This window comes from Callorhinus ursinus, unplaced genomic scaffold (assembly GCF_003265705.2).
Source record: "Callorhinus ursinus isolate GAN/ISIS: 27379988/994484 unplaced genomic scaffold, GSC_fseal_2.0 scaffold3, whole genome shotgun sequence".
NCBI classification, from domain to species: Eukaryota; Metazoa; Chordata; class Mammalia; order Carnivora; family Otariidae; genus Callorhinus; species Callorhinus ursinus.
Genome location: NW_027397065.1, coordinates 35,398,118 through 35,412,040, shown reverse-complemented (window position 1 = coordinate 35,412,040; position 13,923 = coordinate 35,398,118). Strand labels below are relative to the sequence as shown.

The 13,923-nt window shown below is 44.2% G+C and overlaps 1 protein-coding gene across 5 annotated transcripts in view; it reads left to right on the top strand.

Moving 5' to 3' along the window:
• TENM2 (teneurin transmembrane protein 2) overlaps positions 1-13,923 on the top strand; it is a 1,506,090-nt gene that overhangs the window by 1,484,639 nt on the left and 7,528 nt on the right. For all 5 annotated transcript variants that reach the window (XM_073890196.1, XM_073890205.1, XM_025867075.2 and 2 more), the window contains 2 exons: positions 4,617-4,913; positions 6,350-7,964. In XM_073890196.1, the coding sequence (XP_073746297.1) occupies positions 4,617-4,913; positions 6,350-7,964 (1,912 nt within the window). The remainder of the gene's footprint in view (positions 1-4,616; positions 4,914-6,349; positions 7,965-13,923) is intronic.

Genomic DNA, 13,923 nt, shown 5'->3' with positions numbered 1-13,923 from the left:
GCACTGTTGGTAGGACTGTAAATTGGTGCAGGTGCTATGAAAAACAGTGTGGAGGATCCTCAAAATTTTAAAAACAGATAATATATAATCCAGCAATTCTACTTCTGGGAATATATCCAAAAGAAATAAAAACAATGTATCAAAGATCTATCTGTATTCCCACGTCCATTGCTGCATTATTTACAATAGCCAAGACATGGAAACAACCTGTGTGTTCATCAACAGGTGAAGGGATGAAAAAGCTGTTTATATATTTACAATGGAATATGATTCAGCCATAAAATATGAGAAAATCCCTGCCATTTGCAACAACATGGATGACTCTTGATGACATTACGCTAAGTGACATGAGTCAGAGAAAGACAAATACTGTATGATCTCATTTATATGTGGAATCTTAAAAAAATAAATACAAATGAAAACTCACAGAGAAAGAGATCAGATTTGTAGTTTACCAGAGGTGGAGGGTAGGTGGAAAGGGAATTGGAGGAAAGTGGTCAAAAGGTACAGATTTCCAGTTATAAGATAACAAAGTACTAGGGATGTAATATACAGCGTGATGACTGTAGTTGACCCTGCTATATGGTATATAGAAAAGTTGTAAAGAGAACAAAATCCTAAGAGTTCTCATCACAAAGCGAAAAATTTTTTTAAAGAAAAAAAAACATTATATGAGATGACAGGTATTAACGAAACTTATTAGGGATTTCATTTCATTATACTGATAAGTTTATTATGCTGTATAATTTAAATGTATACAGTGATGTGTATCAACTATATCTCAATAAAGTAGGGGGAGGAAGCTAATTTGAACCAATGCTGTAACAAAATCCCTTTCCCAAGGGCATAGTAAATTGGGCAATAAAATCCCACCTTAAATTATCAATGGCTAACATTTAGCACTTACTACTTCTTTATGATTGGTGCACCCAGGCCAGGGGTCAGAGGCCTTATCAACTCTATATAATAGCAATAAACCCAAATGTTGGCAGTCAGAGGTTAGGGACCCCTCTTCTGGTTTTGCCCATTGTTCAGTTCCTTCTGCAATTCTAGCACCCTCACATACTAATATAATTGTTACAATGATGGTCATGCTTATATATATATGATTTCCATGTTCTTTCCCATGGTTACATGTTGCAGTATATATTCATATATATATGCAGATACACACATGATTATATTATGGTTATATATATATGATTTGCCTGTTAGCCTCTCTCAGGTAACTGAAGATAGGGATTTATATCACTCCAACTGTATTTTAACCAAGAATATACATCAGAATCCCCCAGCTGCTACTCCCTAGGGGGCTGATTAGCAGCTGTGGAGTGCTTTGAGAGAGCATCTCAGGTGGTTTAGAATCACATGCCTGATGGAGAGCAGCTAGTCAGAGAGGTGGTACGGCCTAGAGGTGAAGACACTGAGTTCTGGACTGGGATCCTGGCTCTACTACTTCTTATTTGTATAAGCCTGAACAGGGCGCTTAAACCTATCTGTACCTTGTGTGTAGAGTGGGGATCATAGTGCTTGCCTGGGAGTGTTGTGAGGATTAAATAAGATAAAACAAGGGTAGCTCAGAGAACACACTAAGCCCATTATAAATTCTCAGGACACACTGGTGTTGTTCATCCCTGCTTTCCAGAGCCGGCACCAAACCTGACACCAGCAGAGATTTAATGTTCAGTAAATAATAAATGCACAGGGAGCTGTATGACATTAGCAAAGAGAAGCAAAAAGAGAAATTAGTAAGGAAAGGGAAGGAGGATAGAAGGGTGATCAAGGAGATGGGAAATACATAAGCCTGATAACCAGCCGCTGGCTCAAGAAGCCCTGAAAATCCTTCCTCATTGTTGCCACATTATTCATTCTGCCTAATAAAATGTTGGCAAGGTCTTCAACTGAAATTTTCAAACTCACAGGATTAAGAATCTTGATGGCCTTCTGCACTTGTCCCCGATGAAGCAACCCCTCATAGCCAAACTTCTGTTTCCAGAGGAAGTGATCATTCTGACCCCAGCTTGTAGTTTGCTGTGAATATGGTGACTCTCATTTGGGATCAAAAGCCTCAATAATTCCGACAGCATTAACTTTTGGACCTGTTTTTTTAAAAGATTTTATTTATTTATTTATTTGTCAGAGAGAGAGAGAGAGAGAGAGCACAAGCAGGGGGAGCAGCAGGCAGTGGGAGAAGCAGGCTCCCCACCGAGCTGGCAGTCCAACATGGGGTTCAATCCCAGGACCCTGGGATCATGACCTGAGCCGAAGCAGATGCTTAACCGACTGAGCCACCCGGGCATCCCTGGACCTGTCTTTTAAAAATCCTACCACTCCCCCTTTACTTTCTTGACTGTTCTTCCCCATGGCTGCCTGTTTGATTACATAAATCTTCCATTTGGAGTTGGGTACCCTGTAATCCCAAGAACCCACCACCTTTATTCCTATCTCCATGCTTTGATGCATTTTCTTTCTGAAATGTTCTATCTCAAGCATTTTATCCCCTTCTCTCTGAGATGACTCCATGGAAATGGCAATAGCTGGAGGAATCAAGTAGTCCTGGGTTCAAATCCAGCTTCCACCACTTGTCTAGATTTGTGACCCCCTCTGAGCTCAACTGCCCATGTATAAAATAATTTCTACATGTTGTGAGAATTAAACTGGGATAAGTTATGTAATGTACCTAGGACAGTACCTGTCAAAGCATGAGGGGCTTATATCAGTTTAGATTAGTTCCAACTGCTAGTAACAGAGATTAGAAATAACAATGGCTTAAATAAGATATGTCCTTATTTGTTATGACCTAAAAGGAGTCTAGAGGTAAGCCATTCATGGCTGGTATGGATGACCATTAGAAGATATGTAGGTCAACAGGGATCTAGACTTTCTCTGGATGAGCCCTCATCCTTCCATCCTCAAAGTCACCCCATACTTACAAGGTGAATGCTGGAGCTCCAGGGATCATAGCCACCGTCCACCCAGGAAAAGGAGGAAAGTGGGAAGAACAAATGGGTGCCTGTTTCTCAGCGGAGTCAGTTTCCTTTAAGGTTCCCAGGAGACCCAGCTGACAACCACCACTTACATCATGTTAGCCATCCACTTCTGAGGAAGCTATGAAATGTAGTTCTTTGCCTGGGTACAATGCTGCTCCCTAGAATACAGATGTCTGTGGTGTTAGAATTATTCCATGTCTCCCCATCAAGCTATAATATGGAGCCCTCAGGGGCTGTGGCAATGCTTTACAGTTTCTTCATCATTTGACAAGTCAGGGCACTCAATGCATATATAATACAGGAATCAGTACAGCCGGTTAAATGTCTAAGTGGTTAAAAGTGGTTCAAGTGTGAAGACCTAAATTCCAGACCAACCCTACCACTTCATTGTTATGTGACCTTGAGCAAGTATGCGACCTCTCTGCTTCAGGCTCAGTTTCCTTATTTGTCAAGTGGTCCTTGTGAGCACCAACTCAGACAAGAAATGCAAATTGCCTAACACAATGCCTACGTACACTAACCCCAGCATGTGTTAAAGTTATTACCACCACCACTACCATCACCATCATCACTGTTATTATTAGGTGCTATTGAATTATTAAGTAAGCTAAGGAGGTATCAGACGTCTCTCACTTCTCTTTCTTCTGCCTGTTTACATCTTCCCTTGGCTTCAGTGGTCACCCCAGGGACATCTGGGTTTGCAGTCAATTATGTTGAAAGAGCCTGGGCTCAGTCGGCCTCATTTTATTCACTTCCAGCCATCCACTCAGGACTAGCTGAATCTCAAGAGTCCCTCTCCTTTGCCCCTAACCAGAGTCTAGTCACCCAGATCTGCCTTCTGGGACAGGCTCTCTTCTCTGATCAGATCAGCTTCTAAATAAATATTAAATTATGTCTAGGTGTGTTCCACTATTCCTTTCAAATCTAAGTAAATCAGATCCTTTGTTGGAATTCCCCAGCCCTGTTGAGGTCTCCCCACTGATGTCTTGCATCCTTGAGAGTGGCAAGATTTTTCTCTAGATAGAAGTAAAGAAGTTCACATAGCAATAAGCCTTCCTATTCCCAGATCTTTGCAAAATATGGATTTCTAAGACATCCCCCCCACCCTCCTAGGTACCTTTACTTGAGGTTTCAGAAGAAATCTTGGCGCCTACTCTTAAAGATCATTAGCTACTCAGCTGGTAATGTACTCAAAAATGGTTGAAAGTGTGCAAATATACAAATTATCTTGCCCTCTAAGGTGGACAGGCAGGGCAGTCAGAACCCCAGTGTCCAGGGCTATTGTGTATGGCTAATTTATACAGTGCACAATTTTCACCATTCATATTTTCTATGACAGGATGATACTCTTTATAATTGTTCAGTGCATGGTCTACATAACTGCTCACAGCAGCCATGCCCAGATTAGTCATCTGTGACCATAAGCAGCCTCATTTTTGTATCTTAGTGCCCTACAAATATTACCATTTTCTTTGTGTATCATGACATAAAGAAGTTTAGAAAACACTACTCTAAATAACTTCAAGTTTAGTTCTTCCTTGTTCCCTGGCCATGTCAGCCATATCCTCCACAGAAGCTAACATGCCCAGGTAATGTCTCTCAACCAAGCCCATTGTGTTTTCCCAGGTCCATGGAAGAAATCTCTTGTCCATTGACTATGACCGGAATATTCGGACAGAAAAGATTTATGATGATCACCGGAAGTTCACCCTGAGGATCATTTATGACCAGGTGGGCCGCCCGTTCCTCTGGCTCCCCAGCAGTGGGCTGGCAGCAGTCAACGTCTCATACTTCTTCAACGGGCGCTTGGCTGGCCTTCAGCGTGGGGCCATGAGTGAGAGGACAGACATTGACAAGCAAGGCCGAATTGTGTCCCGCATGTTCGCTGATGGGAAAGTGTGGAGCTACTCCTACCTTGACAAGGTAGGTGAACGTGCTGTCCCCACTCAGCTGGGGTTTTCCCTTATTCGCACTGCTCTTCTTAAGCTGACCTGATATGCTTTGCCATAAGACATTTAACATCTTTACTTTGACTCTACAAGGTCTCCCCTCATGCTCCCATCCTCACTGGGAGGGAGGAAAATCGGAGGGAAAATGTTATTCATAGCTCATCACTATTACCATTAAAAGGGGGAAAAAAGTGCTAGACACTTGGTAATGGCAAAAAGAATGGATTGTCTGATTTTATTTAAAAGAAAAAATGCTGTTGAAGCAGACAGAATCATCCCACTGGCATCACGGCGAATCATTATTTATGATTTGGAAATGCAATGATTCATTTCTGCCTTACCCAAAATTAAGTCATCCGGGTAGGGAATTTTGCCTAAAACTCAAGCACCCAGAGCAACATCCTCCTACTTGGCCTATAGGCTGAAACAGCCAGTGGATTCTTTCTACATAATTCCCTATGTCTAAAAGTGCCAGATTCAGGTCTCCATGTCAGAAAGGGTCCAGTTGGAGCAGCAGTAAAAAGAAGTCCCTTTGGGGCACAAGTCAAGACTTTTGAAGGCTGTCCTGGTCCTCTAAGTCATTAGATGGGGGCTTGCTCAGCTTGGGCCTCTCCCCTATACTCACCTCAACACAGGTTCCATTTCTCTTTCTTCCTTTCTCACCTGTCCATTACAGCAGTCACTTGCAGACAGAGCAGTGACCTCCTCCGTAGGAGTGGGACTGCTTCCCTTTCGTCATCCCTGAATCCTGTTCTCATTATGCCATTAAATACTAGAATGGTTGACCAGAGGAAGCAAGAACCTCCCAAGTGCCTCAAGTTTGAGGCCATTTTTATCCCCCAAAATTGATGATTCTGGGTTATTTAATCTTTTTAATAGTTTGTAAATGGAAGATACGCTTTCTCTTTAGATGTAATCAGGGGTGGCCAACACACAGTATTGGGTGTCCCCTGCGGCGCCAGTGGCAGTCATTTCTAAACAATCTTAGGATTTCTTTTTGTTGAGTTAGAAGTAAACTCAATGTCCTTCCAGCCCTTTCTACTCAAAGTATGGTCTAAGCAACATCAGGATCACCTGGACACTGGTTACAAAAGCAGATTCTCAGGCCACCTCCCCCCTCATCCCTCATCCTCCACCAAACTACTAAATCAGAATCTGACTTTTAACAAGATCCCTGGGTATTTCACATGCACAGTAAAGTTCTGGAAGCACTGGTCCAGGTAGCCACCATTATCCATCAGAATTAGCATGTCCAGTGAAATCAATCTACTCATAATCTCTGGTCTAAACTTCCCCATCCTTCATGGCTTTTGAATTGCCATTTTGGGAAATGGAGTAGATTCTGTCCATTTGAGTGCTTGGTCTTAAAGAGCCAACTCATGCATTCCTTCCCCCCCTTCCTTCCTCCAGTCTATGGTCCTCCTGCTTCAGAGTCAGCGTCAGTACATATTTGAATATGACTCCTCTGACCGTCTCCACGCCGTCACCATGCCCAGTGTTGCCCGCCACAGCATGTCCACCCATACCTCCATTGGCTACATCCGCAACATTTATAATCCCCCTGAAAGCAATGCTTCAGTCATTTTTGACTACAGTGATGATGGCCGCATCCTCAAGACGTCCTTTTTGGGCACCGGGCGCCAGGTATTCTACAAGTATGGGAAACTCTCCAAGTTATCAGAGATTGTCTATGACAGTACTGCTGTCACTTTCGGATATGATGAGACCACCGGTGTTTTAAAAATGGTCAGTCTCCAAAGTGGGGGTTTCTCCTGCACAATCAGGTACCGGAAGATTGGCCCACTGGTGGACAAGCAGATCTACAGGTTCTCTGAGGAAGGCATGGTCAATGCCAGGTTCGACTACACCTATCATGACAACAGCTTCCGGATTGCAAGCATCAAGCCCGTCATAAGTGAGACTCCCCTTCCTGTTGATCTCTACCGCTATGATGAGATTTCTGGCAAGGTGGAACATTTTGGCAAGTTCGGAGTCATCTATTATGATATCAACCAGATCATCACCACCGCTGTAATGACCCTCAGCAAACACTTTGACACCCATGGGAGGATCAAGGAAGTCCAGTACGAGATGTTTCGGTCTCTCATGTACTGGATGACAGTGCAATATGACAGTATGGGAAGGGTGATTAAGAGGGAGCTAAAACTGGGGCCTTATGCTAACACCACTAAGTACACCTATGACTATGATGGAGATGGGCAGCTCCAGAGTGTGGCTGTCAATGACCGCCCAACCTGGCGCTACAGCTATGACCTCAATGGGAACCTCCACTTGCTGAACCCTGGAAATAGTGTACGCCTTATGCCCTTGCGCTATGATCTCCGGGATCGGATAACCAGACTCGGAGATGTGCAGTACAAAATTGATGATGATGGCTATCTGTGCCAGCGAGGGGCTGACATCTTTGAGTATAACTCCAAGGGCCTCCTAACAAGAGCCTACAACAAGGCCAGTGGGTGGAGTGTCCAGTACCGCTACGATGGTGTGGGGCGGCGGGCTTCCTACAAGACCAACCTGGGCCACCACCTGCAATATTTCTACTCTGACCTCCACAACCCGACCCGCATCACCCATGTCTATAATCATTCCAACTCAGAGATAACCTCACTCTACTATGACCTCCAAGGTCACCTCTTTGCCATGGAGAGCAGCAGTGGGGAGGAGTACTATGTTGCCTCAGATAACACAGGCACTCCTCTGGCTGTGTTCAGCATCAACGGTCTCATGATCAAACAACTGCAGTACACGGCCTATGGGGAGATTTATTATGACTCCAACCCTGACTTCCAGATGGTCATTGGCTTCCATGGTGGACTCTATGATCCCCTGACTAAGCTGGTCCACTTCACTCAGCGTGATTATGATGTGCTGGCAGGACGATGGACCTCTCCAGACTACACCATGTGGAAAAATGTGGGCAAGGAGCCAGCACCCTTTAACCTGTATATGTTCAAGAGCAACAATCCTCTCAGCAATGAGCTGGATTTGAAGAACTACGTGACAGGTGAGGACTCTACCATCTCAGTTGGGTAGTGGCTCCCTGTGGGGTGGTTGTCCTGGTAGACTGTCGGGAACTTCGAAAGAAGGTCTTACTTCTGATGATAGGGGAATCCTGGAGACCTATAAATTCTGATCTGTACAGTATCTAGAACAGTCAAGTGACAGCAGTACAGAGCAGTCTTCAGATCTGTTTGAAGATGTTCTAACCATTTTCAAGCCCATTTAGTTGAAACAACTTTTATAAGAGCACTTCCTACCCCAAGAGAGTAATGCAGCCTTATGAAGGGGGAAATAATGGGACTCTGGTGTCAGATTCTCTCTTCTACTTATAAGCCAGACTTTGGACTAGGTTTCTAATCTCTCTGAGGTGCAGCTTCCTTCTCTGTGAAAAGGTACTAATAAAACCATCCCACAGAGTGATCTTGAGAAGTAATGAACTTATGCAGATAAAGTTTAGTGCCTAGCACTTAGACAGTGGATGCTCACAAAAGAGTATCTGCTCGTGCTATTACCATTATCATTACAAATGAAGCATTGAGTTAGCATAGGTATGAGATGACTGAGCCCCAGTTCCTGACCTCACAAGCAGTCTGGCAAGATATAAACAGTCAATGATAATGCAAAGCAGAATTAGGTTTGTGCTACCATATAGGTGTCTGTTCAGTTATTTATTCAATAAGCATTTATGGAGTGGCATTATGCTAGATTCTGAGGATATAAATGATGAACAAGACAAACATCATTCTCTCAAAGGGGGTTGTGTATATATGTGTGTGTGGATGACTTCAAGTTTGAAAATTGTGACATAGTGCAGAAGGGTCCCATGTCAAACTGGGCCTAAAGATTGAAGGGGATCTTGATTGGCAGAAATGAGCTCAAGGCTAAAGAAAGACTATGAGTCAAAAGAACATAGGAAGCTTGGAGAAGGGTATGGATCGAGGGGCCAAGGAGGGCAAATAATCTACTGCCTCATGATAAGTGAGAAATTGGTAAAATAAGGGTCCCTATCGCTTATCTCATTCATATATCTCCATCCATCTATCCACCTTTTACCCACCCATTAACCCATTCAACAAATATTTTCATAATATCTAACATAGACTAATATCCATCTCCTCACCCACATATCTCCATCCATCTATCTATCCACTCTCCCACTTGACGAATATTTTCATAATATCTAACATATACTAAGTATTAGAGATGCAGTGGACAGGAAGATAAGGTCCTTATTCTCAGGGAAAGAAGGAAATCAGGATGGATGGACAGATGCATGCATGCATGCATACAGAGGCCAACTTTCAGCAAGAAAGCCAGCGTCATCCCACCTGTCCATGCATTGTAGAGGAACAAGAGTAGGGACCCAACTCCAAGGCCCCCAAGCTCCAGGAAACTCACAGCTCTTGGCCATGAGCCAAGGAGACATCAAACCCAAAGGGTCCCTACCCTCAGGCGACCAAGAGTCACTTGTCCACCCTCAAGAAAGGAAGCAGCAGCTGGCCAAGCACGGAGCTGCCCTCAATGTCCCATGCTACAGAAGGATGACCTTAAAGATCAACTTGTGGCCATGCCATATCTCATCCTGACATTCCAGAGCCTTTTAAGTTGAACCCAGCATCCCCCTACAACCGAAGCAGCTGGTACCTTTTGAGCCCAGTAGCTATGACCAAGCTAGTTCCCTCCTGTTCTTCTCACCACACCTCATCGAGAGGCCCTGCCATGGTACTCTGCCATGGTCTCTCTTCTCCATGGCTTAGCATGACTGTTATCCCCCAGTTCACTGCACTTTCAAATTAAAGGACCTCTCAGGAAAACGTACACACACATATGTACGTACATAGTTTCAGGTAACAACAAGTGCTATGTAGATAAAATAGGATAAGGGGTTAGACAGAGAGTGATGGGAAGCACCTCCTATATTTAGGGTGCTCACAGAAGACTTTCTGAGGAGGTGGCTTTAAAGCAGAGACCTTTATGAAGCAAGGAAGGGAGAGAAAGAGTGTTCTAGACATAGGAAACAGTGTGAATGGGAAGGCAGACCATGCCTATCTTAGCCTTGGGAGAAGAATTCCTTCACCCTTCAGAATGTGCTTCCCAAAACATGGCTTGGCATTGGATAACTTAGGGATGAGTCAGCCAGAGTCAAATAAAAAGAAAGTCCTCGGAGTAGGCTGAATGGACACCAGGGCTGCAAAGGTCCAAACAAAATCATTCACAGAGCAAACACAAAGACCCCCTCAGCGACTTCCCTAGTTCTCCTGCAAAGGGAAAAAAAAAATTATCAGAATTTTCTGAACAGCAATATGACTTTCCTCATTCCAGCTCTTCACAGAGACTCAATAAATGGGAATCAAATCAAGTTGAACGAAGTCCAACAAAAGTGAATCCAGAAACCATTCAAAAGAGTCTAAAATAAAAGGTAGTGTTAGAGAAGCACGTGCAGAGGGCTGATGAGCAGTCAAAGCTGGGAAAGAAGGACCCAGGCAGAGCAGAGCATCAGACCAGGCACAAGCCCACACCTGCTCCCCGTTCAACATGAGCTGCCCCCTGGAGAGAGGATCCTAGCAGAGAACACCAAATCATTCTCTGCTGTTCGAATGTTGGCTAATCTGTAAACCCCATCTAAATTAGTCTTAATTTGCCACTTAGGAGACGAGCAGAGTGGTTGAACTTGCCGCTCACAATTTAAGCAGAAGAACTAATTAAGATGTAGTCGGGAGGAACGCAGAGAACAGAACCTTCTCTCACTGGTGCTCAAAAAAAACATCATTGATGTTTTGGAAACAGAGCTTTCTGAATGCAAGAGGCAGCCGCTGAGGCTGGAGGAGGTTCTGCTTCCTCCTGAGAATGCAAGCACAAAGGAGAACAGCATAGAGTACCTGTGAGTTCAGAGGCCCCCAGGCAGCAGCAGAGGTGTAGCCACCAGGAGATGGTGAAGTGGGGCCAGAAGTGCTTCCTTTCCCACTCACAGCCTCCAAAGCAGCACCCTGCCCAACCGGTATTTTTTAAGGTAATATATTGACAATTGATACACCTGTGATAACCAGATATTAGAGGAAAGGATGTAGAAAAACAGACTGGGAGACAGACTCCCTCCCCCCACAACCTGCAGGGTCGCAGTCTTTTCCAGTTCTGGCGTCGCAGGAAACTCCTCAGTCCCGGACAAATGGGGGATTGATTCCCAGCCCCAAGCCTGGCCTGTAATTCAGGCCAGTTCATCCCGATGTTAGAACCTGAGTACATCTCAAGACCCCAATGTTGGCCTTGCTAATCATTTGCTGTGTCACTTGGATGACACCTCAAACTTTCTGAGGCTACGTTTCTTCCTCAGCAAAATGGTGGTAATCATAGCACTCACCCCATGGGGCTGTAAAAAGGTAAATGTGTAAGGTGCCTAGCACAGTGTTAAGGCTAATAAATGTTAGGGATGCATTTTGCTACTTATAAGCAGCCATGGACTTGGACATGCAGAGGTCATAGATGAAGAGTAGAGATACCACCTCTGCGTTATTTTCTGAGGAATGTGGGGAGGGGTCTCCAAATGCACCCTGAAATGGATCCAAATTCTGGTCTAGCAGCACTGCTTTTGCAAACCTGACCCCCCAGACAAATGCAAGTTAAGCAAACGTCCTAGAAATCATCTGCCATGACTTATATGTTCTCCCCACCCCTTCTCCCCAGCGGGTCTTTGGGCTTACAAACTCCAGGCACATGTGAGCATAGTGGGATTTTATGGAGTTGAATTTCCCTAAGTGAGGAGGAAGGCACAACCTCCTTCTCACATTAACCCTCTTCTCAGATCTACACTTAACACCAAAGATGCTGTTCTGACAGTGTTTTTGGCGACGGAGAGTATGCTCAGTGGCCACAACATCATCACATGCCCTGAAGAACATGAGAGGTGAAGAGTTAATGAGCCATTAGGAGGGGCCACCTCATCAGCTCCTGCCCCAAAGGCTCCCTCTCTACAGACTGTGTAGGGAGCCTGTCACCAGAAAACACTAATTACTTCAAAAAGGAAGAGGGGTATTTGTGTGGTGCCAGAAGTGCTTTCTGCAGAATGGAGGAGATGAGCAACTTGAATAAACATTCCAGAATAGGTTTAGACTCAGAAACTAAGCCAAGTTAGAAACTTTAAGGAAAAGAAAAGAAAGTAGAGGACATGTGCTATCGGCCTTCATGGAAGCAGCCATTAAAATGTCCAGTCTCAAAGACGGGGGATTCTCAACATCACCTCCTGAGTACTAGGGAGGAATCCCAGCAGTGAAAAGATCGGGTTGGGGAGAGTCTTGGAGGGCAAGACCTCTCTTGTCTTTCTTGGAATTCCCCACATATCCTACATATCCCTGATGAAAGATGGGATGATTTTATATGGCGTACAGATGAGGTTATTAAATAAGATGGAAAAACAGATGGGGAAAGTTTGCCTCTTTAATGCTCTTTTTCTTCTTCCAACTCAGTGGAAGAGAAAGTCTCCACCTCATGCTGGTATGTACTTCATACCTCATTAACACTTCCAATCTCCCCTTTTAACAAAGAGAGTAGGTCTGAGACCCCCTCAGTAGCAGGTAATAAAAATCATGCTCTAATTTAATTGCATTGCTTTGTTTTCTTTGTTTTAATTTTACAGTTATTTTCTGTTTGCATCAAGTGAGTCTGTTTTCCCATTCATGGTAGTAACATGAAGTTTCTTTTTTAAAATGGACTTAGGTGAAACAGGCAAATTTATCTTTTTAATCAGTAAATCAGTACTACTACAGGTGGTACCTGGATATGGCAAAACAATCGTGATGAATGACCATGAATATCCAAAGTTGGGAGATCCATCCTCTACAGCAGCCAGCACCTACCTCGCACAGAGTAGGTGCTCTGTAAATATATGATCATTGCTGGATTAGAGCCAGGCTCCTGTCTGCTAGATGCAGACACAAGGCAATTGCAAACCTGTATTCTTAAATGACTCTTCCATAGTAACTACACGTATTAGAGATAGCCAAAGTTATTGAAGGAACTAGTCTGTGGCCAAGGACAATGGATGGACTGTGGATCCCAGATTCCCTCTCATCAGAAGGTTCTTTTATGCCTACATGTTTAGTAGCAAAGTCAACATTAAACTCCTCGCAGCAGTCCCAGGGCAGAAGGTAGTTATACCTTACTTAACCTGTCCAGAAGCGTTCCCTCAGGCACCATTAGTTCCTCCGTTACACTACTCAGGGTAGCTTTTGCCACATGTATTCAGTGTTCTTTCATTCATTCGTTCCATGTATACTATCAAGCACCTATTTTGTGTCGGACATTATCATAGGACCTGGGAGGACATCAGTGGATAAAACAAAATTTTTAACTCCCTGCCTTAAAGGAACTCACATTCTCAGTGAGGGAGATGACAGTAAACAATAAAAACACAAATGATACAGCATGTTAGAATGTGATTCCTTGGGGAGCAGGGGCTGGAGGATGAACAGAATAAGGGGACTTAGGATTGCTGGAGGTGGAGAAGGGGAGCGAGTTTTAAATGTGGTGGTTGGGTTTGCCTTATTCAAGAGGCAACATTTGAACAAGACTTGAAAGAGGTGAGAGAGCCAAAAAATACTTTTAGGGAAGTACACTCTGGGAAGAGGAGCTTGTCAGTGCAAAGGCCCCAAGATGAGTGTGCCTGGCATGTTCAAGAAATAAAGGGAGAGAGCAGGAGAACATGAGGTCAGACAGATCACGGACGAGTGTCCTTATAGACCAGTAGAAAGACTTTGGCTTCTTCACTGAGAAAAATGGGGGCTCCCTGGGTGTTCTGAGCAGAGAAATGGCATGGTCTGCTCCAGGTTTAAAGTCTCATTCTGGCTGCTATGCTGATAAGGTCTGTGGGGCAGAAAGGTGGAAGCAGGCAGCCAGTTAGAAGTCCAGGTGAAGAGGCGCCTGGGTGGCTCAGTTGTTAAGTGTCGGCCTTTAGCTCAGGCCATGGTCCC